This window comes from Anas acuta, chromosome 32 (assembly GCF_963932015.1).
Source record: "Anas acuta chromosome 32, bAnaAcu1.1, whole genome shotgun sequence".
NCBI classification, from domain to species: Eukaryota; Metazoa; Chordata; class Aves; order Anseriformes; family Anatidae; genus Anas; species Anas acuta.
In genome coordinates, this window is record NC_089010.1 from 1,129,952 (window position 1) to 1,157,344 (window position 27,393).

The window sequence follows — 27,393 nt, forward strand, 5'->3', positions numbered from 1 at the left end:
CAGCTCAGTTTTCCTAGCAGGGAAAAAAAATCGTCATTTGGGGAACTTTTTATTTTTTTTTATTTTTTTTAAATTTGGATTCCTCTTTGCGAAACTGCCCGGCCCCAGCTTGGCGTCGGATGAGCCCAGCTTTGCACTGTGCCAAGAGGGGCTGCTGGCACCAAAGGGTGGGCGCCCCCCCTGCCACAGCACTCCCCCCCTACCATGGCGTCCCCCTGCCATAGCGCCCCCCCCCCCCCAAGGACACTCCCTCCCTATAGGGACACCCCCCCTACAAGGACACCCCCCCCAACAAGGGCACCCCCTCGTCGCACCCCATCCTGGGGGTCCCCGCCTCCTTCTCGCCCCGGGGGAGCCCCCGGGGTTCAGGGGGCGGCCGGGCCGGGCAGCCCCTGGGGGGGTCCCCACCGTCCCCCCCCTTCTCCCCGCTGCCGGGACGGCGCCGGCGGCGGATTCGTTTGGAAGCCAAGGGAGGGCCGGGGCCATCGAAACGGACCGAGCCCGGGCACCGCGACCGCCCCGACGGCGGGAGGACGCGCCGCCGCCTTCCCTGTCGGCGACACGGCTGTCGCGACAGAACCGGCAGCCCTTCGGGGAGCGGTAAAGCGGGGGCTTAACGCGCCCGGCTGCGCGGAGCCCCACGACGGCCCTATTCCCACGGAACCCCCACCTCGGCGCCAACGGGGAGCGCCGCCTCTATCGCGACAGTCGCCGACGGGGCTCTGCGCGCAGCGGGCTCCAGCTCGGGGGGCCCGGCGGGATGGGGCCCCCGACGCGCTCCCGGCTCAGGCGCGCTCCCGGGGGAGGCGGGGGGCGGCGGCGCTCACGGGCACGGGCGCGGACACGAGCGGGGGCTGCGCGCTCTGCCCCGCGCACACTCGCGCCCCGCTCCGCTCCCCGAAAAGCGCCGGTGCCGGTACCGGTGCCGGTGCCTCCGGTGCCCCGGTAGGTGCCGAGCACGGGGGGGGGGTCGCGGGGAGCCGGTACCCGGTTGACGGCAACCCCGGGGACGCGCTCCCGGTGCGCCCCGTCCGGGCGCGGAGAGCCCAGCACCGGGAACCGGGAACCGGGCACCGGACACCGGGAACCGGGCACCGGGAGCCGTCCCGCGGGTCTGGGGGGGGTCCCGTCGGGTCTCACGGACGCGGAGCTGGGGATGGGGGGGAGCGACCCCCGCCGCGGCATCGCCGGGAACCGGAGCGGGCGGGGAGGCTCCCGGGGATCCCGGGGGCAAGGTCGGGGCTTGCCCCAACGGGACCGGGAGGACCGGGGCGGGTGCGCGGCGCCGTCGCCGGGATTTCGTTGCCGTTCGTTTACCGGGACGCGGAAAACGCCGGGGGCCGACGGAACCCACCCAGGGCTGGGTGGGGGCTTTGGGTTCGGTCCCCCCCGGCCGGTCCTAACGCTGCTCTCCGCCCGCAGCCGCCGGGATGAAGACGGAGGAGGCTCCGTCCTGCCTGCAGCAGGCGACGCCGGTTCTGGGCTTCGGTGAGTGCCGGGGGCGGCGGGGAACGAGCAGAGCCCGGCCCCGACCCTCCCGTCCCGTCCCGTCCCGTCCCGTCCCGTCCCCCCCCCTCCCGCTGTCCCCTCTCCTCCGTCCCTACCGGCTCCGGTGCCGGTGCGCAGGGAACGGGATCGGCCCCGGGCTCAGCCCGGTTTTGCGGTTTGATGCTTTGGAGACAGCCCAAGCCCCGGTAAAGCTGCAAAATGTCCCCCCCCCGACCCCCTTCCCCTGCGACCCCAAAACAGCTCCGGGGGGCTGCTGCTGTCCTTAGGGCGTTCGGTGACTCCAGCGAGGCACCGAGCGCGGGATGGACGGGGACAGCCCCAGCATCCGACCCTTCCTTACCTGTCCTGACCCCAAAAAAAGCCCCTTCACCTCCTCCGAGCCCCGCTGCCCCCCCATTTCCTCGCTGATTTTACGCACAACCCAGCTGCGCACCCGCACCCCGCATGGGGTTTGCCGCTCCCCAGCGGAGCGAGGCCGGATCCGGCCACCCCAAAAAGGCCTGGCCGGGAGGGACACGATTTAGACCGAGGCACCCGAAAGCTGCCCCCCCGGGCACGCTGATGCCTTCGCCCCTTCTTGCAGAGGTACCGCAGGGTGGGTGGAAATTGCTCTTCGTTAGCACAGCGGCTGGGCCAAACTTTTGCATTTCTACGGCTGCTCCTAAAAAGCTGAGGTCTTTGGGGCAAAAAAGGGCAGAACCTCCTCTGCTTTCGGTCCCCGCTGGGAGCCCCCCTCCACTCCCAAGTTTTCTCCCTCTCCCTTTCACAACGCTCCCCCCTTTTGCTCTGAAACGCTCCCCGGCTGTTTAAATATCCGCCCTGGGCTAATTCGGCGTGAAACGATTCCCTGCTTTTTCCCCCCAAATTCAAGAGGAGTTTGGGGTTGTCGGCCACAGACCATAACCCACTGGCGGTTTGGCCCCTTGGGATGCAAGAAAGGTGGAAATGTTTGACTGCAGGAGTTGCTAGCGGAGGAAAAAGGGGGAGCTGGACAGAGGTTTGATGAGCACCCACGGTCCCACCGTGCCGGTGCTGCGCCATCACAGCCCTCCTCGCGGCCCCGGTGCCGTTGTGCTGCTGCTCCAGCACGGCACACATTCATTTGTCACCTTCCTGAGCTCGAATCCCCATTTCCAGGGGCTGCAGCAAGGACAGATCTCCGTGCCTCTGCCCTTGAGGAACGCATTTTGGGCTTGCTGCAGCACCAAGAGCCCCGACACCGGCTCTGTCCCCAGCCGTTCAGGGTGGCTGCGAGAAGCACAAGCTTTCAGGGTCTGTCCCCCTCCCACAGGAGCTGCTGTCCCGTTTCCAAGCCCCAGAACACGATTAAGAAGCTGAGCTGAGCCCAGGAGCCGTGAGGGGCTTGGGCAAGCAGCTGAAGTCATCTGGGATGGGATACCAGTGGTGCAGGACCCCATGAAACGTGGCAGAAGCCGCTGTTGCCCACCACACCCCCATTTTTGGAGGTCCTTGTGGGTGTAGCAAACCCAAATTCCTCAAATTCACTCCCTGCTGACATTTCCTCCTGCCTTGGTGTAACGGCAGCAGTGCCCAAAAAGCAAAGAGGATCACCTGCCTTTACCCAAATTTCCACCCTCACGTTTGCTGCGGTTTCAGATGATTTCAGGACATTGTGGCTTCTCCGTTTTTGGCTGCAGCTAAACTTGGGCAGAGCGAGCGCTCGGAAAGCTTCCTGCATGCAGACACTTTCTGCCCACCCGCATTTTGTCCCTGCAGCAGCCCTGCCTGCTCCATGCCCCTTCTGCACCCGGGGCACACAATTCCAGCTCGCCGATGCCCAAAAATCCGGAAAACCAGCTGCCGAGGGGCTGGGTCAGGGCTCCTCCGTGTGTCCCAGCCCAGTTTTGGTGCAAATCCCTCTTTGGCCAGCACAACCCCTCTCCATTCCTCACCCCGGAGCAGTGACCTGCATCTGGTCCTGCTGCTCGCCAAGGGCTCGAGCCCTCCGAGCCCCCCGCTCCTCCTAGACCTTGTTTCCCCTCGGCATCTTCATCCCTGTGAAGCCACCGTCCCCCCTCCAGCCCCGCTGGGGCAGGTGTTCCCAGGCTGGGGAGGGAGAGGATGGCGATAAGCACTCGTAAAAGCCAAGGAGCTTGGCACCGTGGAGGCTGTGCGCATCGGAGGGGGCGTCTCTGCCTGGCTCAGCCTGCAGCCCAGATCCAGCGCGGCAGATAGCGCATTTATTGCTCACTCCTCTACCTTGAAGCTATCATGACGAAGCCTTTGAAGAGCAGCCATAGATTTGCATGTTGATAACGCCGAGGGGAAAGAAAAAAAAAAAATAATATCCCAAATCTCTGCAGCCTTTCCTCTTTTAAGCAGCTCAGCACCGAGCGCGGGGTGAAAGTGGGCAAAATTCACCCCCGGGGCTGTGCGTTGGCCTGGGGCAAGGTTTGCAGCCCCACCACCTCCTGCGTGGATCTGCTCCACGTTGGCTCCCCGGTTCCATTGTGCGTGTTCCCCACGTCCAGCTCGTGCGATGCCAGGAGCACGATTCCCCTGGAAGTCACCGCTCAGAAACCTTTTCCTCTGCTTTCGCAGGAGCAGCTTTGCTGCTGCTTTCACAGGGCCAACTTCTGCCTTCATTTTCGAGGCTGAGCTCCATGCCGAGCCTCCCTTCTCGCCCTCCTGTGCGTGCTCAGCCGCTGACACCAACACCACGTGGTGTTTTTTTTTTAAAAAATAAACACCCAAACCAGTAGGTAATCGTGCAAGCAAACAGTTGTGCGAGGCTTAGCATCACCCCCTCCCAAAAACCAGACACCCCCGCACGGAACATGCGCCCCGGGGCAGAGCCCAGCTCCTTCTCACGCCACCTTCTCCCCTCTGCCCAGGTTCAGACCCCAAGATGCGGGAGGTGTGCGCCGGCTGTGACACCCCCATCTCCGACCGCTTCCTCCTGCGCGTCAACGAGCGCTCCTGGCACGAAGGCTGCGTGAAATGCGCCGTCTGCCTGCAGCCCCTCTCCGGCACCTGCTACTGCCGCAACCGGCAGCTCTACTGCAAGCACGACTACGAGAAGTAAGTGATTTTTTTTGGGGGGGGGGTCGGGCTCGGTGCTGACCGTCTCCAGGCGGGGAGGGAGCTGGTGCAAAGTGGGGTCCTGGAAGCGCAGCCACCGGTGGCACGCAGGGTGGTGAGCAGCAGGTGAGGTGAGCAGGGGCATCTATCTCGATTTTCTGCCACGATATCGGGATCGAACGCTCTCCTCGGCTGCTGGGATGGAAGGAGGGAGGCTGAGCCTTGGGGACACACGATCCCAGCTGGATGCTTTGCGTCCTGGTGATGGGGCAGGAGCCAGACCCCGCTCCTTGGTGCAGAGGAGCCCGTCCCAAAGGATGCGCCATGGGGCTGCGCTGGTTTTCTTGCTGTTGCTTGGCTCTGCTCGTGGTGGCAGCCCTGGCCCTTCAGCTTTTGGAACATCTTGCCAGGGCTTCCAAGAGTAGAAGGACTGCTGCCTTTCTCTGCTTGTTTTTTCGTGGATCAAACGAGGTGTTAAAGTGCGAATCTGGAGGTGCAGCATGGAAGCAGGCACCCCGACATTAACCCGTGGCTTCCCTCTACTGCTGGGCTCTGCCCTGTGCGTTGGATAAAACACAGCCAGTGCTGCGTGTGGGATTATTTGGAAAAAAAAAATAAAAAATCTCTTTTTTAGCTTGATTTTGTCAGCAGGGGCAAAAGCTAGAGTGGGATGGTGGAGGTGGTGCTTTGTCATGGGAGTGTGGAAGCAGAAATGAGAGAAACGGGGCCGCGGGCAGGGTGGCATCGATGCAGTTAGCGAGCCAGGGCCTCCGTCTCGCACATATTTCCAAGAAAACCGTGTTTATCCCCAGCTCCTTGTCTGCAAAACTCAAAAACGTGAACATGGGCGTAATTTTGGGGAGTTTGGTGTTGGCCGGGGTGGTGGGGGGATAGTGGTGGCAGGCTGCACGGACACTCCACGGCATTTCTGGGTTGCTGGAGTTTGGCAGCGTCCTCTAAAGGCTTTTCTGACCGGCCTGATCTTATCTCCTCCGCGCTTCATCAGAGAGCGCAGCCTCCTCCCCGCCAGTGACGCAGGCGCTTGGCAGCGATGGGGATGGCAATAAAAACACCGGGGGCTTGCCCGCTTCCCCAGGGTGGCTGGGAGAGCCGGGTGGGCACGAGGAGGCTTCTCCCTCACCCTTCAGCCACAAAAAGGGTGAGCACCGAGGGCTGCTTGGATCTGAGCAGGATGGGCCCCCGCCAGGTCTCCGCTTTGGCTAGGAGGAGCTGGTGGCTGGAGGGGGTTTGGTGGCTGTGGTTGTGCGTAATCAGACCCAAATGTGTTGGCAAAACCCGTCTGCGCAGAGCCCCTCGTCCCTCCGAGGAGCTGGGTGTCTGGTTTGTGATGGGGTTTCCATGGGGTACCGTGGAGACCCCAGCCTCCACGCTGCTTTTGGCCAAAAAGGGAGGCTGTGCGTCCTCAGGGCAGCGTGGCCATGCCATTTCCCCTCGCCCTGCGCCAAATTTGACCACGCTGCTGCTGCTCGGTGCTGGACCCGGTCTGCTCAAACCTCGCTGCAGCGCTCGAAGGACCTCAGCCCGATTTGCAAAGACACCTTTAGGGTCTGCAAGTCCTGCAAGTCGGTCCTCCGGGCGCTTCCGCCGGCGTCTGCTCAGCACCTTTGCGCTCCCAGCATGGGAATTTCCAGGGAGGCAAACTCTCAGTCCTGCTGTTTGGAAATCCGCTCCCCCCAGAGCCCGCATTCTTGGCCTTGACTCTCCAAAAAGTTCCCGGCTTTGGCCAGCGATTAATCCCAAGCTGCAGGACCCAGCGTCGCCCCGGGGCCGCGGCGCAGACCGTGGCTGCAGCAGGGTGACCTGGAGGGGAGACCCATCTGGCATTTATTCCCCCTCATGCGAGCTGCGCAATAAGAGGAAAATGCTTTAATGGCGAGATAAGCCAGCAGCTGCAGCTGAACGTGGGGGAAGGAACGGGCTGTTGATCTAGAGATGAAATGTTAAGCCCGAAGATGGATGTTGTTCTGCAGTCCCTATCATATAAAACCACAAGCTGAAGGCTTTTGGGAAGCTTTCCTCTTCCCCTCTCGCCTGGGGCCCCGCCAGCTCTCCTGCGCTTTTTGCTCAGGCACCTGCCCTGTAAATCCCGCTCCGGGCAGCTCGCGTAAATGCTATCAAACATCAACGGCTCGGGCCGGGACGGAGGGGGGAGGAAGGAAAATACTCCTGAAGGATGATAGAGTGGCTGCAACGGCCCCGTCCCGGGCGCCTTGTTTACTTTGAAGTTTGTTTTGTGGAATGACAGGCAACGCGGGGGCTGCCGGGGAGCTGTCGGGAGGGATCTGAACCGCGGCCGCGCGCTGGCAGCCGTCCCCCTCTCCTCCGCGCTCTCCTCTTGCCCATGTGGAGATGATTTCGCTCGTCCTCGCTGGAGATACGGGGTGAACTCGGCTCGAACCTGGCTCCCCATCGCCGCGCTGCTCCTACGTGATAGAGCGCGGGCTCCGTGCGCCCTCGTGCTCCCCGTTTTTGCGTGAATCCCCGCGGTTTCTCCGGCTGGATGCTAAGGGATGAGGAGGGGGCGAGCGGCACAATCAGTCCGTTAGCCCCCCATGGGTGCCTTTGGGTTGTTAGCTTCCCGGCCGGGCATCACACAGAGCCCAAGCTGAGCTCGAGCCCACCTTAAGCAGCCCCCTCCCCACTTATTGCTGCGCTCAGAGATCATATCCACAGCCAAAAAGTGGTGTTTTTTTTTTTTCCCCGCTCGGTCAGATCCTGAACCAAGAGCAGCAGCAGCTTGCTTCACCTTTTGAAGCCTCAAAAGCAGGCTTGAGCAGCAGGTAGGGATGGTCAGAGGCAGGGAGCCTTGCAAAAAACGGTCTGAGAGCAGCTGGCTGGGCGCACACCTCCAAAATAGTGATGGAGATGCACTGCAGGGACACCCGGTGGCATCCTGCTGTGTCCCGTAGCGCAGGGTGGCATCCAGCACCCATACTGGTATCCAGCACCCATACTGGTATCCAGCACCGACCTGGTTTGGGCTAATTTTCCAAATGGAGCAGGTTGGGAGAAGTCCAGGAGCTGGGGTGGGAGGTGAGAAATGGGAGACGGGGACGCAAAAGTGGCAGCGAGCTGCCTTGTTCCATCGGGGGGGGGACACCCAGGCTGCAAATCCAGGCTGGAAAGTGAAGGGGGGGCAGAGGGGACCCAGAGGGAGCTCTGCTGAGCGGGCTGGGTCGTGCTTAAAGCCCTGCAGGAGGGCTCCCCCCGGGCACGGATCCCCTGGGGGGCAGACGCCGGGACGGGGCTTTGAGAGCAGAATGAGCCCAGGCGCTGTCTGCAAACCGCACACATTCCAGGCGCGGGAGTCAGGCCCTAAAAATGATGAAATTGGTGTTGAAAGCAGAAGGATTTGGGATTTTTGCTTGTGACGGGCTCTCTTTTTTTTTTTTTTTTTTGCTTTTGAGCATAAAAAACTTTGCCCCGTTTGGGGGACGTTTGGTTCCAGCCGGCTCAGAAATTATCAGCGCGCTTCCTAGGCCCGAGGAATTTCAAAAATGATGCTTGAGATGCGCCTGAAATGCCAGAACCTGACGAGCGGGGACTCAAGGACAAAACGTGATGGATTGCAAGAGCTGCTGACAGGCGCTGCTCTCGGGAAAGGGCTTCTGGCTGCCCCCTGCTTGGCCCAGCTCTGCTTTGCGGAGCGTCGAAGCTCCCAAAAGTGCTGATTTTCCCCCAAAAGCTGCGGGCAAGGACATCAGCCCTGCTCGGCCACATCCAGCTTCTCCATCGGGGTCCCCCCGTGTCTCCTCCTGGCCCCTGCTGCCCATGGGGCAGGTAACGAGAAGTGACAGCGCTCCAAGAAGTGAGCAAATAAATGAGATAATGAGCACCATGATAAGGCAGTGATGAATGGGGGCCGCACGCCCAGCTCCTTCCAGCCCCCCTGGGCAGGGAGAGGGGGTGGTGCGAGGTGCACCTGATGTTTCAAGCCCCCTTTCTGCTCCCAAGCAGCCCGTGATGGTCACGGGTGGGTGCCACTGTCCCGATTGTGCCAGTGCTTGGGGGCTGCAGCAAGCGTGGAGCTGGGATGAAGGGAGATGGGAAAGAAGGAGCTGGGATGGAGGGAGCTGGGATGGAAAGAGTTGGGATGAGGGAGCTGGGAAGGAGCTGGGATGGAAGGAGATGGGAAAGAGCTGGGAAGGAGCTGAGATGGAGGGAGCTGGGATGGAAGGAGCTGAAATGGAAAAAGCTGGGATGAGGGAGCTGGGATGAGGAAGCTGGGAAGGAGCTGGGATGGAAGGAGTTGGGAAGGAGCTGGGAAGGAGCTGGGAAGGAGCTGGGAAGGAGCTGGGATGGAAGGAACTGGGAAGGAGCTGGGAAGGAGCTGGGAAGGAGCTGGGAAGGAGCTGGGATGGAAGGAACTGGGATGGAAGGAGCTGGGATGAGGGAGCTGGGAAGGAGCTGGGATGGAGGGAGCTGGGATGGAAGGAGCTGGGAAGGAGCTGGGAAGGAGCTGGGATGGAAGGAGCTGGGATGGAAGAAGCTGGGAAGGAGCTGGGAAGGAGCTGGGATGGAAGGAGATGGGATGAGGGAGCTGGGATGAGGAAGCTGGGAAGGAGCTGGGATGGAGGGAGCTGGGATGGAAGGAGCTGGGAAGGAGCTGGGATGGAGGGAGATGGGATGGAAGGAGCTGGGAAGGATCTGGGATGGAAGGAACTGGGATGGAAGGAGCTGGGATGGAAGGAGCTGGGATGGAAGGAGCTGGGATGAGGGAGCTGGGAAGGAGCTGGGAAGGAGCTGGGATGGAAGGAGCTGGGAAGGATCTGGGATGGAAGGAACTGGGATGGAAGGAGCTGGGATGAGGTAGCTGGGATGGAGGGAGCTGGGAAGGAGCTGGGATGGAGGGAGCTGGGAAGGAACTGGGAAAAAGCTGGGAAGGAGCTGGGATGGAGGGAGCTGGGATGGAAGGAGCTGGGATGAGGGAGCTGGGAAGGAACTGGGAAGGAGCTGAGATGGAAGGAGATGGGAAGGAACTGGGAAGAAGCTGGGATGGAGGGAGCTGGGATGGAAGGAGCTGGGATGAGGGAGCTGGGAAGGAGCTGGGAAGGAGCTGAGATGGAAGGAGATGGGAAGGAACTGGGAAGAAGCTGGGAAGGAGCCGGACACACAATTTGCAGCCTTACATCCATGGTTTATGTGGAGCAAAGCAGCTCCCCAAAGCTTAGGGCACGGCCAAACCATGGGCTCGCCGCGATCTTTTCCCCGTCCCAAGCCTTCCCTCTCTCCTCGTCGGGTGGGTGGCTGAGCCCCGTCTCCCACCGAGAGCATCATGATTAATGACGTTAATTACACAAAGCTATTCCTACCCCAGTTCTCCCTGTTCCTCGCCTTGGTTTGTTCACAGGGCCCAGGAAATTAAACACTAACTCTATAATCACCGCAAAATGAAAGAAATATGCAGATGCGCCTTGAGCATGATTAAGAAACCAGCCACCACGTGCTGTCTGTTCCCCATCGCTGTTGGATTGTTTTTCTAATGGGGGAATACATAGGGGAGGAAGAGATTTTTTTTTTATTTTTTTTCCTTGCGCCGCACATTATTTTTCTGCTTTAATTAAATGTAATTTACTCTGATCGATTTCTCTCTCTTTTGGCCTGAATTTTCCTTCCTCGCCTCGTGTCCCGTGGCTTTGAGCCTCCCTTAGACCCACGCCACCAAATTCCACGCCGCGAGTGGGCACAGCTTTCTTACCGCGGTCCGATAGCAGCCGGGCTTGCCTCTAAAATCTTTTGCTTTCTCTTGTGCCTGATGAGGAAAAAGAAAATATGAAACCCAAAGGACTTGGAAATCAAAGTAAACTACCAGGGGTCAAGGTGACAGCCCCCTGCAGCAGAGAATACAGATGTAAATTAACAATCAAGTGCTTGCAAATGCTTTGGGTACTCGGTGCTTCCAGGATTAGCGATTTCTCTGGGATTAGTGCTTCCAGAAGTGGTGGAGAGAGTGGCAAGGGGCTCGGTGGCAGTTTGGGGAGGACGTGTGAGCAGGTGAAAGTTTTGCACCAAGGTGCAGAGCCCACGGCTGGTGAGATTGCAAGGGCTGAAGGGAAGGTGACTTATGGAAAAGTTGCTCGTGGTTAGCCCTGAAGTGCTTGGTGGTCTTTGTAGGTCCCTTCAACTGAAATATCCCTTCCCTTCCCTTCCCTTCCCTTCCCTTCCCTTCCCTTCCCTTCCCTTCCCTTCCCTTCCCTTCCCTTCCCTTCCCTTCCCTTCCCTTCCCTTCCCTTCCCTTCCCTTCCCTTCCCTTCCCTTCCCTTCCCTTCCCTTCCCTTCCCTTCCCTTCCCTTCCCTTCCCTTCCCTTCCCTTCCCTTCCCTTCCCTTCCCTTCCCTTCCCTTCCCTTCCCTTCCCTTCCCTTCCCTTCCCTTCCCTTCCCTTCCCTTCCCTTCCCTTCCCTTCCCTTCCCTTCCCTTCCCTTCCCTTCCCTTCCCTTCCCTTCCCTTCCCTTCCCTTCCCTTCCCTTCCCTCTCCTACTGTCCCCACATTTTCATGGTCGTTGCTCTCTCACTTCCAAGCCTGGCTAGCGCTGGAAGGGCAAATCCTTGCAATCCTTCATCCCATTTCTTCATCCTCTCTTTCCTTCCTCTTTCCTCGTGGCCCCTTTTTTCCTTGTGGCCCCTTCTTTCCTCGTGGCTCCTTCTTTCCTTGTGGCTCCTTCTTTCCTCGTGGCTTCCCAAAGCAAATTCCAACCCAGAACCATCGAGTGCTCCCACCTTCCTTTCCCTCGCCCCCTTTAACAATTAATTAGGCTTCCATGTGGCTAATTGCAGCTTACCCTAACTATCTTGGTGGCAGCTCCTCACCTCTGCCTGTTCCCACATTGCTGGGATCCCCCGATACAGCTGCAGAAGCCCCGTCCCGAGCCTTTTTCCCAATTCCTGTCAAATCAATGCACCACTTTAACCTCTTCTTACTCTTTTTTTTCTTTTTCCACTACTTTGAACTTCCCTTCTCTATCTTCTTGCCCCGTATCGCTGGGTTCCTGTTACAGGACAGCTTTTGCTGTTTAAAAAATCTCTTTTCGGTGCCTGATCCGAGCTGCACTCTGCTCAACTCACATCTCCTGCTTAAGGGCATCCCCGCAGAGGGGCTCAGAAGCTGACCACGCTGGCTTGGTGTGTTCCCTCTCACAGACCACTCATTAAGGCAATTTTCCTTCGAAAACCTTTCCTAAGGTGGCTGCTCGCAGCCTCTCACCTCCTCCATCCTCCGTCCTTAACACAGAGCTGAAATATTTTGGGGTCGCGGTCATGCCGGGGGGGCATTTGCATCATTTCCAAAACGAGTCCTGCTTTCAAGGACTTTCAGGGGGCGTTGGTGCCCTCGCTGCGGGGATCTCTGTTCCTCCTGACCCACACAGGGAGCTTTTGGGACGTGCAAAAACCCCAGCAGGGCACGGTCACATCCGAGCACCCTCGATGGCACCGGGGGCGTTTTGCTGGGGGCAGCTCGGTGTCACCCGCGGTGGCCCAGCCAGGGACGTGTGTCCTGGGGCTGCTGCTGGCTGCCGAGCCCCCCCCCTGCTGCTGCACGGCCCCTTCCTCGCTTAAAACGGAGAGGAGAGGGAGAGAGCCCGGAGTTTAATTTAAATCACATCTCCCCAGCTTGTTCTTTTCTCAATCAATATTGCTTTTTACATCATATCTAATCTCTCTCTCTTTTTTTTTTTTTTCTCTTTCTTTCTCTCTCCCCTCTTCCCCCCTCCAAAGTAAAATTTAATTAAATAATTCTAATGAATGTTTAATGATGTTCTTTTGTCATTATTAAATCTGTAATAAAAGTGTCGGCAGCCCTTCTGCCTCCCCCCCCCCCACCCCCTTCCCCCAGCTCCCCCTGTTAATGCCCCCCCCTTACCCCTCCCCGGCACACACTGTCCTGCTGTCTCCCCCCACCCTTGCCAGCCCCCCTCGCGCTGTGACAACGCTCGCATTCAGACCTGCAAACAGGAAATGAGAAAAGGAGAAACAGGATATTGAGCCGGGATACTATCGGGGTGGGTAATATCACCCCTAGCTACTAGCGCAGGAACCCTTCTCCTGCCGGGCATACTAATGGAGCTGCCCGCCGCCCCGCAATAAGGCAGGACAAAATCAATAGGAATTGATAACTCCGGCGTCGAGCCCTCGGAGCCCGGGCGAGCTCTCGGGTCTTGTCTCGTTGGCTGGAGAGGGGGGAAGAAGGAGAGGAGCATCCTCGAGGGGGTGTCTCGCCGTGCGGGGCTTTGCAGCATCCGTCTGAGATGCGGTGTTCGTTTTTTGGAGCTTCCTCAGAGCTTGGTGAGAAGCAGGAGCCGGGCTGAGTACAAATGTCAAGCTTTACACTTTGAAGAAGAGCTGGTTTTAGGAAAACACCCTTCCTGGGCATGCAGGCAGGGGGCTGGGCTCACCTCTTCCGTGCTGCAGCAGCATCGGGCTCTGCTCTGTTCTTTAGGCAGCTGGCAGAGCATCACCGAGCGATAAAAATACACACCGAGCGATAAAAATATGCACCAAGTGATAAAAATATGCACCGAGTGCAAGCCCCCACCAGAGCTTCCGAGCTGCAGCAGCAACTTTCAACGAGCTACAGAAAAATCAACGCTGCGCCCGGGCTCTGGGCATCCCGCAGCCCGCTCTGCCTGCCCCTGGTCAGCCCAAAATGGGACCCCCATGACCTGTATTAAAAAAAAAAAAAGCATTAAAGCGTGCTCCAGAGGACCCAAAAGCAAAGCTGCAGCCTAATGCCAGTGCATCCCATGTTCCCATAGCTCAGGGATGGTTTGGTATGGGATCCAAGCTGGGAAGGAACCTTTTTGGCACAGCGTGGTAGAGGTGAGGGTGACCACAGATGCTCGAGAGCGGCCAAATTCCCTGCACACATCACCCAGAGCATCCCCAGCTTCGCAGGGCGCTCTCAGGGCAGATCAGATGTCCAGCGGGGTGTTAGGGGCACGGTCCCGCTGCCATCCCTCTCTTCTGGACCCTTTTTCAAGGTGTGGTCCTACCCCGCTCCTCCCACCACGGGGTCCCTGCATGGAGATGGCTTTTGCAGGCAAAACTCAATTTTGGGACCATTTTTCCTTGCCATCGAGCCGTGCCCACGGGGAGCACCCATGGGGTGCAGGGGGAGAAGGTTTCCCTTCGCCTTTCCCACCTCCTTCCCCTGCCACCTCCCCTTCACCTGGCAGAGCCACCGCAACGCAACCCTCCCCGGCGGTCCTCGGAGGGGAGGGGGGGGGGGGGGGGAGAAAAAAAAAAAATAATAAAAGAAGAAACACGCATTTTTTGTTAGCATTCAGCAGTGATATGACAGGCGCCCTATGAATTCTGGGAGATTTTAATAAAGAAGACAGGCCTGTGAAATTTAATAAAAGAGTTCATCAGATTATATGGTGATGGCTCGGTGCCACCGTGCTGGCAGTAATATCCTCGCAGTGGGGGGGTTAACCCCTTGAGGGACAGAGCAGCAGCACAGTATTAAATCTTTCAGTAGCATTTCACTCGTGTCACTTTAATATTTATGAATCTCTCCGGCTTTGGGAACCTCTTTGGTGTTGTTTTGCTTTTTTTTTTTGTTTTTGTTTTGTTTTGCTTCTGGTTCGGATCTTTTTCCAGCATCGGTTTCCCATCTCTGACATGAACAGAACCAAGCCCCGGGAGCAGGGCTCCTAACACCTCTTGGCTCCTGGATGGATGCTGGGTGCACTCACGGGGTCGGGACAAGCCAGACCACACCTGTGAGATGCTGTGGACTCGTTGCTTTTCATCATCAACATCCCCAAATCCTTCCATTCTCCATGGCCTTGCCCTCATCCTTCCAAATTGTGTTCCCAGCGATGGACGGCGAGGGTCAGGTTTGAGTGTGCCTTGCACAAAGTGCCCTTCTGGGGGCAAATCTACTCACCTAGCCCACAAAGAGCTTTGGAGGTAGCTGAGGGCAGCTTGTGGTCCCCCAATTTCCCCTCTCTCTGCCCCAAACGTTGCTGTAAGAAGCCAGAGATTCAGCACAAGGAAATTTTTTTCCCCACCGTGCCCCCGGTGCCACTCTGCACGGCCGAGCCAGGGGACGTGGCTGGTGCAGGAGGGAATGAAAGAGCATATTGTGCTGTCATTGCCTCCTTGTTTCCCCTGTGTGTCCCCGTCCCCGTCACGCCCCCAAGCCCCCAGCCCCAGCCCGAAATCTGGCCTGCGGCTTTGCAAGCTCCACTTCAATATTTCAGCCAGCTACAATGGATTTTGCAGCTCAGTGTTAAGTAAACAGACCTTGCTTAAGCCTGGACTGCTTCATTTTGACTAAACCCTAACTAAATAAGCCAGTTCCATGAAGCACAGGCCTTCCAGCTTATTCCTTGCTTCATTAACACCTTTTAATCCCAGCGATGCAATCGTACGCGCTCCAAATTACCCTTCCCAGGCCTGGGTCAGCATCCCCTGTGCTGCTGCTGCAGGTCAGAGGCTCTCATCCTGCGCTGCAACGGGGATGCTCAGCGAGGATTAAGAGACAGCCAGGCACTGGGGTGGTTTACCAGGACTGGAATCTGATAAACACAGTCCATGAAATGTCTGAAAAGAGGTGGGAAGTCCCCAAAGCAGTTTGCAGCTCCTTGGCAATACGCAGGGGTGGACGCAGAGGATGCTTCGCTGTGATGCCTCGTGCCTGGGCTCAACGCTTAGAAACTTTACTGAACTTCCAAGGGAAAATGAACAACGTGCTGCTCTGACCAGCTGTTTGGCCGGTCTGTTATTAAAAGAAAAGCAAATTAGTGGTAAATAAAGAGTGAGAACGCTCGTTTGAAAGTGTCAGCAGAGCAAGGGAATTGAATAGTGGAAAGAAACTGTTTTCCATATTGCATAACTCCTGATGCTGAGCAAAATTTCAGCTTCAAAAAGGTGCTGGGCATTGCTCGAGTGCCCAGGCATGAAAGGAGACAGAGCAACAGCACTGGGACTTCCAGACTGTGAATCAGTGAGCTGCATCCAGCATCCACCAGCTTCAGGAACTGGCTGCCAAAATCTAGAGCCCCAAGTCTCCCTCACGATGCTGACCCGTGAGCAGCCATGCAGCTTTGCAAATCCCCAAAGACATTCAGGCTTCTAAACCCATCCGCCTCCCAGCTCCGGATGGTTTTTCCATCCAGGTGAGCCTTTCCCCAGCAGGAAAATCCAATCTTATCTTTTGCAAAGGTAAAATTAATCTGAGGCAAGCAGGTAAGGATGTGGGATGTGTGTCTGTATGCATACTGCGAATGCTGTGTGCAGGCACGTGCCTCTGCTTGCTGGATGCTTTCTGAACATCCCCAGGAATAAAAATTGATAGCGTTATCACAGCTCCAGTAAGAAACCTTATCAGACACAGCTTCTTGAGGAAACGGGGGTGTTGAGGACCTGGGAATGTGGAGACCCAGCCAAAAAGTGGGGTCAGCAGGGGCGTTTTAGGACAAACACAGACACACGGCCCGCGAGGCTGAGACTGCACAAGGGTCCTCCCGGAAAGCAGGATGAGGCAGCAGCGAGCTACGAGCCCTCGGAAGGGCTCCTGCTGCTGCTCCCTCTCCTCGCAGGCATCCTGCTCGTGTCGCTGCTGCTCCTCAACGCGCTTTTCATGACGAACCCAGGAACCCGCTTCGGTTTTGGACCATCCCTCGGCGTGGTTTCTCCAGGCAGCCGCTCCCAGCCGTCGGGCAGCCGCGTTCGCCGCTCAGCCTCCCCAGCCTCCTCGGAACCCACTGCCAGCCACGGAGATGTGTTTTGTTCCTATGGCAACCTAAACAATATTACCTTGACTTAAACGGATTCAGGCAATATTAAAACCAGCCTCTTTAGGAATTCCTGGTGTTGGAGGGGCTGAGAATTTTAATTTTGTGTAATGCGAGCTGACACCGTGTTTATGAGCTGCTTGCTGAATGTTTTCTTCAATTAGTACAAAGCAGAGTGGATTTGTTTTCGGGGCTTAGCTGGGAGATGGAGTGTGCGAGCCTCGCAGTGCCAAAAGCATTATTGAGTTACGCTGCAGTAACGGCACTTCCCTCACCTGGTAGCTGCACAAAAAAAAAAAGAAAAAACCCTTTTCGGGGAAATCTGGCACATGACAAGATCTTCACATGAGGCTTGCTAACTGCCTGGTCCCGACAGCGGCGGGGGGAATGGGTTTGTTGCCTTGTGGGGGAATGGGTCTCCTTTCCCAGCCCCAACTTCTGTACCTCCATCTCCTTGCTCTGCTCCACACATCCCACTGCACCCAGGTTCAAAGCTTTCCTTTATTTGCTGTTTCTGGGCAATTTTCTGGACATTTTGCCCAAGCAACCAGCAATGTCACCAAGGGTGGAGATATGAAAGCCCCCAGGAGTGCTGGGCACCTAACTGGGTACAAATAATTGAGGAAACACAAGCGTGGATCCATACAGAGAGTTTTCCATCGGTGTCTTCCCAAACTCTCCCCTTCCTTGCTTGGAGGCAGGCCAAGATGTTGAAGCAAAGCTTTGGTTTGATGGGCCTGGGGTCTTACCGCCTCCCTTCTCTGGATTTGGGGCTCTTGGGCTGAACCTGGGCTCCCTACAGGAGCCCACATCGCTGGCAGATCCTCCTCCACCTGCGGCTGGCTGGTGCCACAGCCAGCGGGCAGGATCAAGGTGGGAACCCCTGGGTGAGAACACAGCAGGCAAGGGCTCCAGCTACACGATCGTTACGCTCCAGCCGGGCTTGAAGTCCAGGAACATTAATAACTGAATGGTTGGTCGCATGTCACTTGTTCCTGACCGGTCCCAGAAAGCCACGACTGCAGATTGGCTCTCTTGGTGGGTTGGGTTGTTTTTTTCGTTGAGTTGTGTTTTTTTTTTTTTCCCATTCTTTTTTTTTTTCTTTTTTTCTTTTTACTATTTCACTTCTGCTGTTACAGAAGGATGTCAGTGTTAGGAAAGGGGCAGGTTCGAATTCAGCCCAGATTTGGGCTGGGCTTGTGCCTGGAACACGCTCCCAGCTTGCTCCTTCCGTAAGACACTGAGGTTATGGCTAAAAGGCTGCTCTTTACTCCCCGCAATTCGTCTCAAATTCAGTTATTATTTTTCAAGTGTGAATTACGGAAAGACAAAGAGGAAAGGGAGAGAGGGAGAGGGAGAGGCAAGGCGAGGAACATGCGTGCAAACGCACTCACACAAAGGAGAGAGAAATCCCACACCATTCCAGTTGGAATGTCCCAGACACCGCAGCCGAAAGCCACCGCACAGCACAAATCCATGGTGGTATTTGGAAGGGATGAGCCCACCCCTGTAAGCCTCTTCATCCTGCTCCACAGAGTTTGCCAGGAGGATTAACCTAGTCTTGTTCTCAATCCCAGTTTATGAGTTCCCTGCTGGTGGGGAAGATCCTGTGTGTTTAAACAACAGCCTAATTAATCCCTATTTTATTACTTTCTCTTGTCAAGTGGCTAAATAGAAGCTGTCAGCCGGCAGCCACCGCCGCTCACATTTGTTTAGATCCCAAATTACTTCATCAGAACCATCTGCTCGGTGCGCGGGGCGCTCGCAGTTGTTTATTCCTCTCTCTGGACATGGAGTGGGGCACAAACACCTCCCGGTGGGACTCCCCGCGCCAGGCTCTGCCAAGCCCTGGGGACTGTCCCGGGGGGGGTCCACAGTGAAATCTGCCATGAACCTGGCAAAAACAGGCAGCCAACAGCCCTGGAGAGGAAAAGGGGACACCCAGCTCTGTCCTGATGGGCCGAGCACGTTTGAGCTCCTCCCTGGGGTTATAGGTGGTCAGGAAGCCCCCAAGAAGGACACTTTTTGGTGTCCACCCGCTTCCTTCCTTGGTTCCTGAGCCCCTCAGGGATGGAAGGAGTTGGGTGTTTTCACCCTGGAGAAGAGCAGGCTCGGGGGGACCTCATCACGGTGTTCTGGTACTTGAAGGTGGCTATGAAGTGGATGACAGCTCTCTCTCCACGAGGAGCCACGTGGAGAAGACAAAAAGCCATGGGTACAAGCTGTACCAGGGCAGGCTTCATCTTAATGCAGGAAGGAAATGGTTTACAGCGAGAAAAATCCCTGGAGGAACCTCCCCAGGGGGGTGGTGGAGTCCCCATCACCGGAGGATTTCAAGGTGCGGTTGGGCAGGGCGCTGGGTAATCTCATCCAGGCTCCCTTTTCCCACCAAAAGCTTGGACCTGGGTGAGCTTTTGGGGTCCCTCACATCCCGGGGCTATTCTGTGGTTATGTGATTCTGCCCCAGCAGCCCCGTGCCAAGTGCCTAACCCCAGGGCCTTCCTCGCAGGCTGTTCCAGACCAAGTGCAGCAGCTGCCTGAAGGCCATCGCCCCGTCCGAGCTCATCATGAGGGTGCTGGAGAACGTCTACCACGTCCACTGCTTCTACTGCTGCGAGTGCGAGCGGCGCCTGCAGCGGGGGGACGAGTTTGTGCTCAAGGAAGGGCAGCTGCTGTGCCGCAGTGACTACGAGAAGGAGAAGGAGATGCTGAGCGCTATCAGCCCCGCTCCCACCGAGTCTGGTGAGGGGCTGGAGCAGCACCGAGGGTGGGGAGCGGGGCAGGCAGGGGGGGGTTGTAGGGTACAATGGTTTTTGGAAGGGGTGAGGCCCTGTGAGCCTCTTCGTCCTGCTGCCAGTCCTTAATTAACTCCAAGGGAGGCTCCAGAGGTGGGTGGAGGTTGTGGCGCCTTGTCCCCTCGGTGAGGGCAGAGGGGCAGCCCAGGGGGTGCTTCGATTTATTTGGTGTGACTGGAGAGGGTTGGCTGGGCTAATTTGAGACATTTTGGGATGGAAGGTGCGGGGCCGGGCTGATCCCTCAGCACCACCTCTTATTGACCGTGTTCCCCTGAGCCACAGCTCAGCCCGCGAGCTCTCCTGGCTTCATTCTGCGCTTCTGGCCCAAATTTCTCCTCGTGAGGAGCAAAACTGACCGTTTCTCTGAATCCTTGCCCTGGGAGACGGCCTGGAAAGGCCGCTCTCTGCTGAGCCACGGCTCCCGACCTTCCCTTGCAGTGAAAAGCGAGGACGAAGACGGCAGCCACTCGCACGGCAAGGGCGGCGAGGAGAGCAAAGACCACAAGCGCTCCAAGCGCCCACGCACCATCCTCACCACGCAGCAGCGGCGGGCCTTCAAGGCCTCCTTCGAGGTTTCCTCCAAGCCTTGCAGGAAGGTATGACGGGGCCGCTACACGGTTGCAGGCCTGGACCCTTTTAAGCGTAATTAATTTCTGATTCTGCTCTCCTTCCCTTCGTTTTGCGGACAGGTGAGGGAGACTCTGGCAGCTGAGACGGGCCTGACCGTGCGGGTGGTGCAGGTCTGGTTCCAGAACCAAAGAGCCAAGGTGAGCAATGGTCCCTGCCCCACAGCAGTGTTCCCAACACGTCTGGGATATCACACACTGATCCAATTCAAAGGAAATACAGAACAGCTTAGGAAAAGAGAAAATTGGTCAGAAAATTTGGTCACAGGACCAAACCACGGGTCCACCTCATTGTGCAACAGGGATCTAATAATAGCAAAAGCCTGGAGAGGAATGTAAGAAGCCTATAGATGTTTGCAGAGCTTAAATGTTCTCCTTTTTGTTTTTTTATCATTCTTTTGCTACTTGCTACTTTCCCCCCTCACTGTGAGACTGGGAAGACTGGAAGGATTTCCCACTTCTTCCCTCCAGAAGTTGCAGGGAAAACCTTTCCAGTGGTGCAGAATGCACAGGGTGAAAGCAGAACCTGACCTTGCAGTAAACCCAAGCCCTTTGCTTTTTAAATTGTGCGTGGCATCTCCCAGAAAGATCCTACAGCCTTTCCTGCCAGCCCCGCTGCTCACAGGGCTTGTCTTGGCTGGGTATAGAGGATGGTGGCTGCAGGGGAGTCACCCCGAGCAGCCTGGCAGGGATATACCATGGCAATGCTCGGTGGCAACGAAAGGCAGGTGGCAGTCATCTGCTGCCTCTCCCCCCTGCTCAGAGCCTCAAATCTGGGGTCTCGGTCTCCTTGCAGATGAAGAAAATCGCTCGCAGGCAGCAGCAGCAGCAGCAGCAACAGCAGGAGCAAGACCAGCTGGGCAACCCTCGCCTGGGGAGCGGGAGGGGGACCGGCCGCAACAGCAGGCAGAGCAACGATGACAGCGAAGGTGAGGAGCTGGGGGGCACGTCCACAGCGCCGGGGGCTGCAGGCTGGGGCGGGGGGATCGGCTCGAACAGATCGGAGAGGGAATGCACACGAGGATTAAGGCAGGTTGTGGCTGAGTTGGTGTGCAAGTTGTCGGTGACCCCAACGGTGGAATGGTGCTGGGAAATGCTCAGCAGGACTCAGGGGTACTCACATGCCTGTCCTCTTCCTGGGAAGAGGATCCTTTTTATAACCTTGCGTGGATGTTTATAACCTCGCATCTGTGTTGCGGGGATGCCCTGAGCTTCGTGCAGTGCTGACCCCACTTGGGGTCATGTTTTTGTACCCAAGCTGCGCGCCCCTTCTCCAACCCATCCCACTGCTTGTGTCTTTAGACGGTGCAAGCGTTCACGGCCTGGACGGGCTGATGGTTCCCTATCCTCGCATCCCCCAGCAGCAGCTGCTGCCCCTGGATCAGAACGGCTACAGCACAGACTTGTACAGACAAGGGCTCACACCGCCCCAGCTGCCAGGAGACCACCTGCACCCCTACGGTAGGAGAGCGCCGGGGAGCTTGCACCGAAGCCGTGTCCCTGCACCAAAGCTGCCCAAGCCACGAATCCAACCCTGCCAATGGTCCACGGGACTTGGACGTAGATCAGAGGAAGTTTGGCGAGGCCACAGCCTCGGGCTGAGCTCTTCTGGGGTCTGGGGAGTGAGCCTGGGGTCTTCTCTCCAAGGAGAGATGTTTGGGTGAGGGAGGGAAGAGCCGTGCCCGGTGCTGGTCCCGGCGTGGGGTCCCCTCGTGCTCACGGTGGTTTGTCTTTGTGATGAAGCCACACACCAGCTCCCCCCGTGGAATGTGCCCGTGCCACGTCCCCACTTATCTCCCTCTCTTTTCCTCTTCCAGACTCAGAAGGAGTTTTCCACGACATGGACAGCGACAGCATCAGCCACCTGGGAGACTGCCTGCTGTCCACGGCTGAGGCCAACCTCCTCCAGGCCCGCGTGGGCAACCCCATCGACCGACTCTACTCCATGCAGAGCTCCTACTTCACCTCCTGACCATAGAAAAGCTCCCGGCTCTTCGCGAGGATCTCGGGTGGATGCTGCTCCAAATTCGGAAGTGAGGGTGAGGGAGGAGAAACCAGACTGAGACCGTCAGAGACATTCCTCGAGCACTGCACAGCGGAGGAGGCAGCTGGGGCCGCCACGCACGAGCACCAACCCACGGGGACCTTTCACAGCCTGAAGGACTTTGGATTGCCTCTCTCCCTTTTTTTCTAGCCACGAGTAGATCAATGGTATGATGTTGTTTAGCTGTACCTTTAGCAGTTTGTCCAGTGTTTAAGCTTTTGAGCATTATGTCCTTCAAACAAAGACTGGCCAAGCTAACCAGGGCGGCCCCCCGAATTAGCAGGTGCCCTTCCCACACAAACTCTGTTTATTTAAGCCCTGGTTGCAGCTGAGCTGCCCGCCGGGCTGTTTTGCCTCATTTCCCAGCCTATGGGACAAGGTTAATTTTCAACAGCAAAAGCCAAGGTCCTGAGGCATCTCTGAGGGATGCCACTGCTGCTTCAGAGATTCTCTTCGTGGCTGTCGACGGGTTGGCACGGTGCGGTTTTTTAATGGTTGACATTTCAGAAATGCATGACAGCCTGGCCCTGGAATGAAACGGCTGTGCTCGGGTGTCTGCTTCAAGAAACGGGAGTACTCGTGCTCTGTCATGCTGAAGGATGCCAAGAGAAGTGTAACACATCCACAGCGAGCTTTCTGTTGCCTTTACGTCTGTCTTTCTTTCTCTAAAGGGGCACTTCTACTCCCTTTATGGGCGGAACAAAGACTTATCTTCTGTTTGTTTCCTTTTTAAAACAGCAAAGCGAAATGGTTTTACTCTAAAAATATTCCTGCTAGAAAGCCCCTTCTCTACAGCAGGATTTCCCACTCTGGCTCCTCTTTCAGGCATCCTAACGCCCTGCTTCCCTCCGACAAGAAAGAAATTGCGTTGCATTATCTCACTTACCTCCAGCAGGCTACATCTGGTTGTTGCTTTGAGGATGGTGACAGCAGGACTCAGTCAAGAGAAAAGCATGTCTCTACTGTGGATAGCAAGCAGAAATCCATTTTCTCCCATTTTTTCTCATGAAAGAATCCATTTCTTTCACCCTCCTGCGTGAAGCAGGTGAGAGTTATGAGAAGCCAACGGGTGCCGATGTGAACAGCCACAAAAACTAAAATGGGCAAAAAAGAGAGAGCAGAGACTGGGAGCCTGAATTATGACCAAAGGGAAACCCTTCGGTCTCCTGCCCAGGACCCAAATCTGGGGTTTGGTTCTTTGTGTTTATGAAGGACAGCCAGAATTCCTAGAAAGGTCAGGTTTCCCTAAGAGCGTGCCAGCTGAAGGGACAAGGTCCTTCAGACCCAACCTTTCCACGTCTGTTTGAACACTAAGTGGCAGACAACCCCAGAAGGAAACGCCGACTTCTTTTCGCATCTCAATCTCCAGGGTTGTGAGCCTAAAAATGCGACCTGAGAACCTGGCTGGCTGCTGTTTCTGTATGTGGTGTTTTACTTCTGCGCCTCCACAGGCTTGCCGGTCTGATTGTAAAGGTGTGTATCCTCTCCAATAAGAAAAAAAAAAAAAAAAAAAGGAAAAAAAAAAGGCTAATTATTGTTGTCTGTGGTTGTGGAGGAAGATACCCAGGAACTATATAATCCTGGCTTTGGGAATGAAAGGAGACGCAGTCCTGATGCATTTTGCTTCTTGTCAGGAATTTTTCACCTTCTCAAGACTACTTATAGAGAACATAAAGGACACAAAGGTGCTGTGGAACAGAACCGCAGCCCTACAAAGCTCACTCCAGCATTGCTTCACCTTTAATAAAGCTGTGTGAATGTGACACGTCCCGTTGTGTTTGCAGTGCCAGATTCTGTAGCTGGACTCTCCTTTGCTCTCACCCCCAGCCTGTGTACATAGTTTACAGACACTCTGGCATTTCTTTTCGGGAGGGAAGGGGGAGCCTTGTGCAGAAACAGACGTTTCTGACGTACGTTTGCCCACAAAGACAAGTTCTAGACCCAGCTACTGCAGCTGGTTGGCTTCCACCTTTGTTGTGTGGTCAGCCACCTGTAAGAAATGATGCTGAAAAACTCCTGAAGCTGTACGGTTCTTTTTGCACAAAGACGGTCTCAGTTTAGATTAAGTTTTCAGAGAATGTTACGGTGAACTCTGTGCAAAAATTGGTGTTTCTCTCCCGGACGCTGGAGCCAGCTTCACCCACTGAAACCCTCCCTTCTCTTCGTTGTGATCTCGTGCTGTGATGTGCTGATGTTTTTATTTTTTTATTTTATTTTTTTTTTGCATGTACATTTGAAAATAAAAAGCAAACTGTAAGTGGAAACCCGAAGCTTGCCTCAGCACAGTCAGACAACCCCAGGGAAGGGCTCCTCGGACAGCCCAGCCCTTCCCTTCCCTAGGAGCGAGGTATTCTGGAGCAGCCGAGGAACTCGTGCTGGCAGCTCTCCACCTCCCCAGGCAGCTGCACGAGGAGCTAGGATCCCAACGAGAATAAATAAATACGGTGAGCTGCTGCGAGGAGCTGTGCTAGACCCGGAGCTGCTGAGAAAAGGAGTCTGATGGTGATGAGAGATCAAGTGCCAAAGCCACTTCAGAGCTAGACCCTCTAGAAACGAGCAGCTGTCAGCGTGCAGGCGCTCTCCAGGGCTGGATTCTGCCTGAAAGGAGCAGAGGGAAAGCAGAAAGGTGGGTGCCACATCCACAGCTGGTGCTGTCCATGCCTGGGGAGCTAACGGGCTTGCCAAGTGATGCCTCTCCTGGCACCAGTCCGAAGGACGGGGCTGCTTTTAGCATCACCAGCATGGCCAGGGGTCAGTTTGCCTTCTGCACCTCGGGGGTAACAGCATGCACCCCAAAACCCCATGGATGTCAGGGAGCTAAGTCTCACGGCTATCACGGGACCTGGAAATTATTCCAGGAGAAGGCTCCGGCCGCTTGGCAGCAGAGCGAAGAACGGAGCCACACCATGCTGAAACACCTGGACGCCCTCTCTTTCCCCTCCAGAGAGAATAAAGGTGAATAAAAGCGAATCAAGGTGACCACCGGCTGAAAAACGTTCCCCCTCTGCCCACCCAATTCAAAACCAACTCAAAAAACAACTGGACAACAGCCAAGCAAAGCAAAACGTGTGTGCGGATGGAATGTGGCTCTGCACAGCTCCCTGCCCTCGGCTGCTGCCCATTTCAGCCCTGGCCCTGCCAGCAGCACTAAATCTCTCTCCCGGTGACTGCAAACACCAAAGGAACACGCTGATTTATGGCTCCTTTAAGTAAGAGAAGCAGAGTGTAAAACGAGAATATTTTCTGGATGAAAAATTAAAGAGATGTTTTTGTTAGTTCCTCATTCTAGGATCGTGTGTAATTTACCTTATTGGTTTTCGGGTTCCACTTGAAAGGAAAAGTGACATCAACAGGAGTTAAAGCAACAGGCTGAAAAAAGCCCCGACACACTTAACTTTGTACGCTGAGATCTAAACCAGAAAGAAATTGAGCAAAAATAAAGAATGAACTCACGATTCTTAGCTTCCTCTTAGCTAAGGACCTCAGAACTCCTTGCATATATTAATTAATGATCCCTCACTACTCCCCAGCCAGGTAGGTGTTATTTATTTTAAAGGTGAGTAATCAGAGGCACAGAACATGTCATGATTGGCATCCAAGGCCCCACGGAAAGACGGAGGGTAAGTGAAAACAGAGCTGACAGCCAGGTTGCTTCAACTGCCAGCCAAAACGCACATCTGCCTGAAAACAAGCGTTGAGAGCAACTAAAATTGGAGAAAGCACAGGACCAGGAGACCGAGCAAGAACGGAAAAGCCCATGCCAGAAGTCACAGGACTAGAGACACAAGGATTTGGTGAACGATGGAGCGTTTGCCCTCAAAAGTCTGACACCGCCTTCCCGGTCCTCAGGCATCTCAGAGCTTGGTCCTCTGGGTTCTTCTCCTCGCTGTTGCAGTGGTTTGATGTTTATTTCGGCTATTTTGTGTTCGTGAGGATGTGAGAGGTTCAATCTAGAAAAATCCTGGTCTAAATCTTTTTTTTTTTATCTTTTTTTTTTTTCTTTTTTCTTTTTTTTTCCCCCCCTAAGCCTCCCACTCTGGGTAAGACGGGCTTATTCACTTATTGATTTCAGCCACTCGGCGTTAATTTAGCCGAGCCTTTGCAGCCTTTGGAGATAAAGCTGAACCTACCAGCTTGATTGACTGCCTGAGGTCTTCTTCCCCTTGCTCGCCTTTATGTCAGTGTCTGTCCTACCTGTAACTGCTTCCTGCGCTCGTTTCCACAGCCCTGGCCTAACCAAAAACCCAGTGGTGTGAGGTGCTGTCATCTCCCTGCGGTACAGGAACAAAAAAAAAAAAAAACACTTCCCGGGTCCCCAATTCTTGTTCCAGGTTTTTCAGACCTCTCCCTTGGCAATTCGCACCTTGGGAAAGATAACAGAGCAACCGATGCTCCTTTTAGGAAGTGTTTGCATGGCTGCGTTTCCAATGACAGGACTAGAAAACTGGATTTGGAAGAGCTTTTTCCTACACTTCCAGGGACTTGCCCTCTGCTTCTGGCTTTGCCCTATTTCCAGCCTCTATCACGCACCCACAGCCCTTCCCTCGCATTTGCCAACTCCAACTGCAGTAATTGCTGTTCCATTTTTATTCCAGCAGCCAGCAAGAACAGGTAGCCCCTGCAGTTGGAAAAAGAGCTGCAAAACTCCTGCTCCGTGCTTAGGAAAGGGCCCAGCCTCAGCCTGCTCCAGCACGCAGCTACAGATTCCCTTCAGGCTCAGAAGCAAAACACTCCTCGGCTTCTTCCAGCCGTTTTCTGGCACAGCCACTTGCAGGGAAGAAAATTGCTGCTATTCCCTTTGCTTTTCGCAACCTTTGCCAAATTTGCCAAGGCTACAAATTGATTCAGCCTAGAAACTCTTCCCAGGGTGCTGGTAAATTGAAGAAAGCACCGATTTCAAACCACAGCCCCCACCCCAAGACCTCCCTCCACAGGGAGGTTCTGTCCCAGTTCTCCGTTAGGTGACATTTGGGTAGCGAAAGCTGTACGAGGACGTTCTTTATTCAGAGTAAAACTTGCAGCTGCCTCCCCAGTTTGTTCTCAGAAAGCCTTTATTGCACGCAGAAGCGGGATGGAGCAGCATCTTCCTCTGTCCCCTCTCCCTAGGAACGAATTTACTCAACCCCGCGAGCGTTTGGCTGCTCGATGGCAGCGGCAGCTCAGCGGTTAACGCGCCTGAGCAAGTAATAATAGAGCAGCTCAGGCTCCTGAGAAGGAGGAGACATACCCAGGCTTAAGAGGGGGCCCACTGCACCTTAAACATAATGAAAAATGGCTTTTCTGCTGACAGGCTGACATTTCAATACAATGTCAACAACATGTAAAGCACCTTCGCTCCCGTCTAACGGCACCCTTAATAAAGCCATTCACGCCACAGACATTTCTGACTAATAGGGTCCTGCCCAGAACAAATAAATTTCCAAAAGATTTCTCCTCCTTTTCTGGTAGCACTTGCCTCCTCTAAATTCACTTTGAAGCGAAGCCACCGTCACCTTTTTCTCTCAGCTTTTCCACCAGGAAATAAAACATGCTTTATCTGTACTTTTTTTTTTTTTTTTCTTCCTACATTTGTGGCATTTGATAAAAGGAAACAAAGTGGGTTTTGCATACACGTTGT

General features: G+C 55.6%; 1 protein-coding gene across 1 annotated transcript; it reads left to right on the top strand.

Annotated features, from left to right (window-relative positions):
• The first annotated feature begins 669 nt into the window (after nt 1–669).
• Nucleotides 670–27,317, top strand: LOC137846506 (LIM homeobox transcription factor 1-alpha-like). The gene is made up of 9 exons (XM_068664511.1): nt 670–945; nt 1,423–1,488; nt 4,365–4,551; nt 18,821–19,053; nt 19,545–19,702; nt 19,796–19,873; nt 20,529–20,661; nt 21,035–21,193; nt 21,550–27,317. The coding sequence occupies exons 2-9, from the start codon at nt 1,431–1,433 to the stop codon at nt 21,702–21,704; spliced, it is 1,161 nt and encodes a 386-aa protein (XP_068520612.1). The 5' UTR covers nt 670–945; nt 1,423–1,430; the 3' UTR covers nt 21,705–27,317.
• The last annotated feature ends 76 nt before the right edge of the window (nt 27,318–27,393 follow it).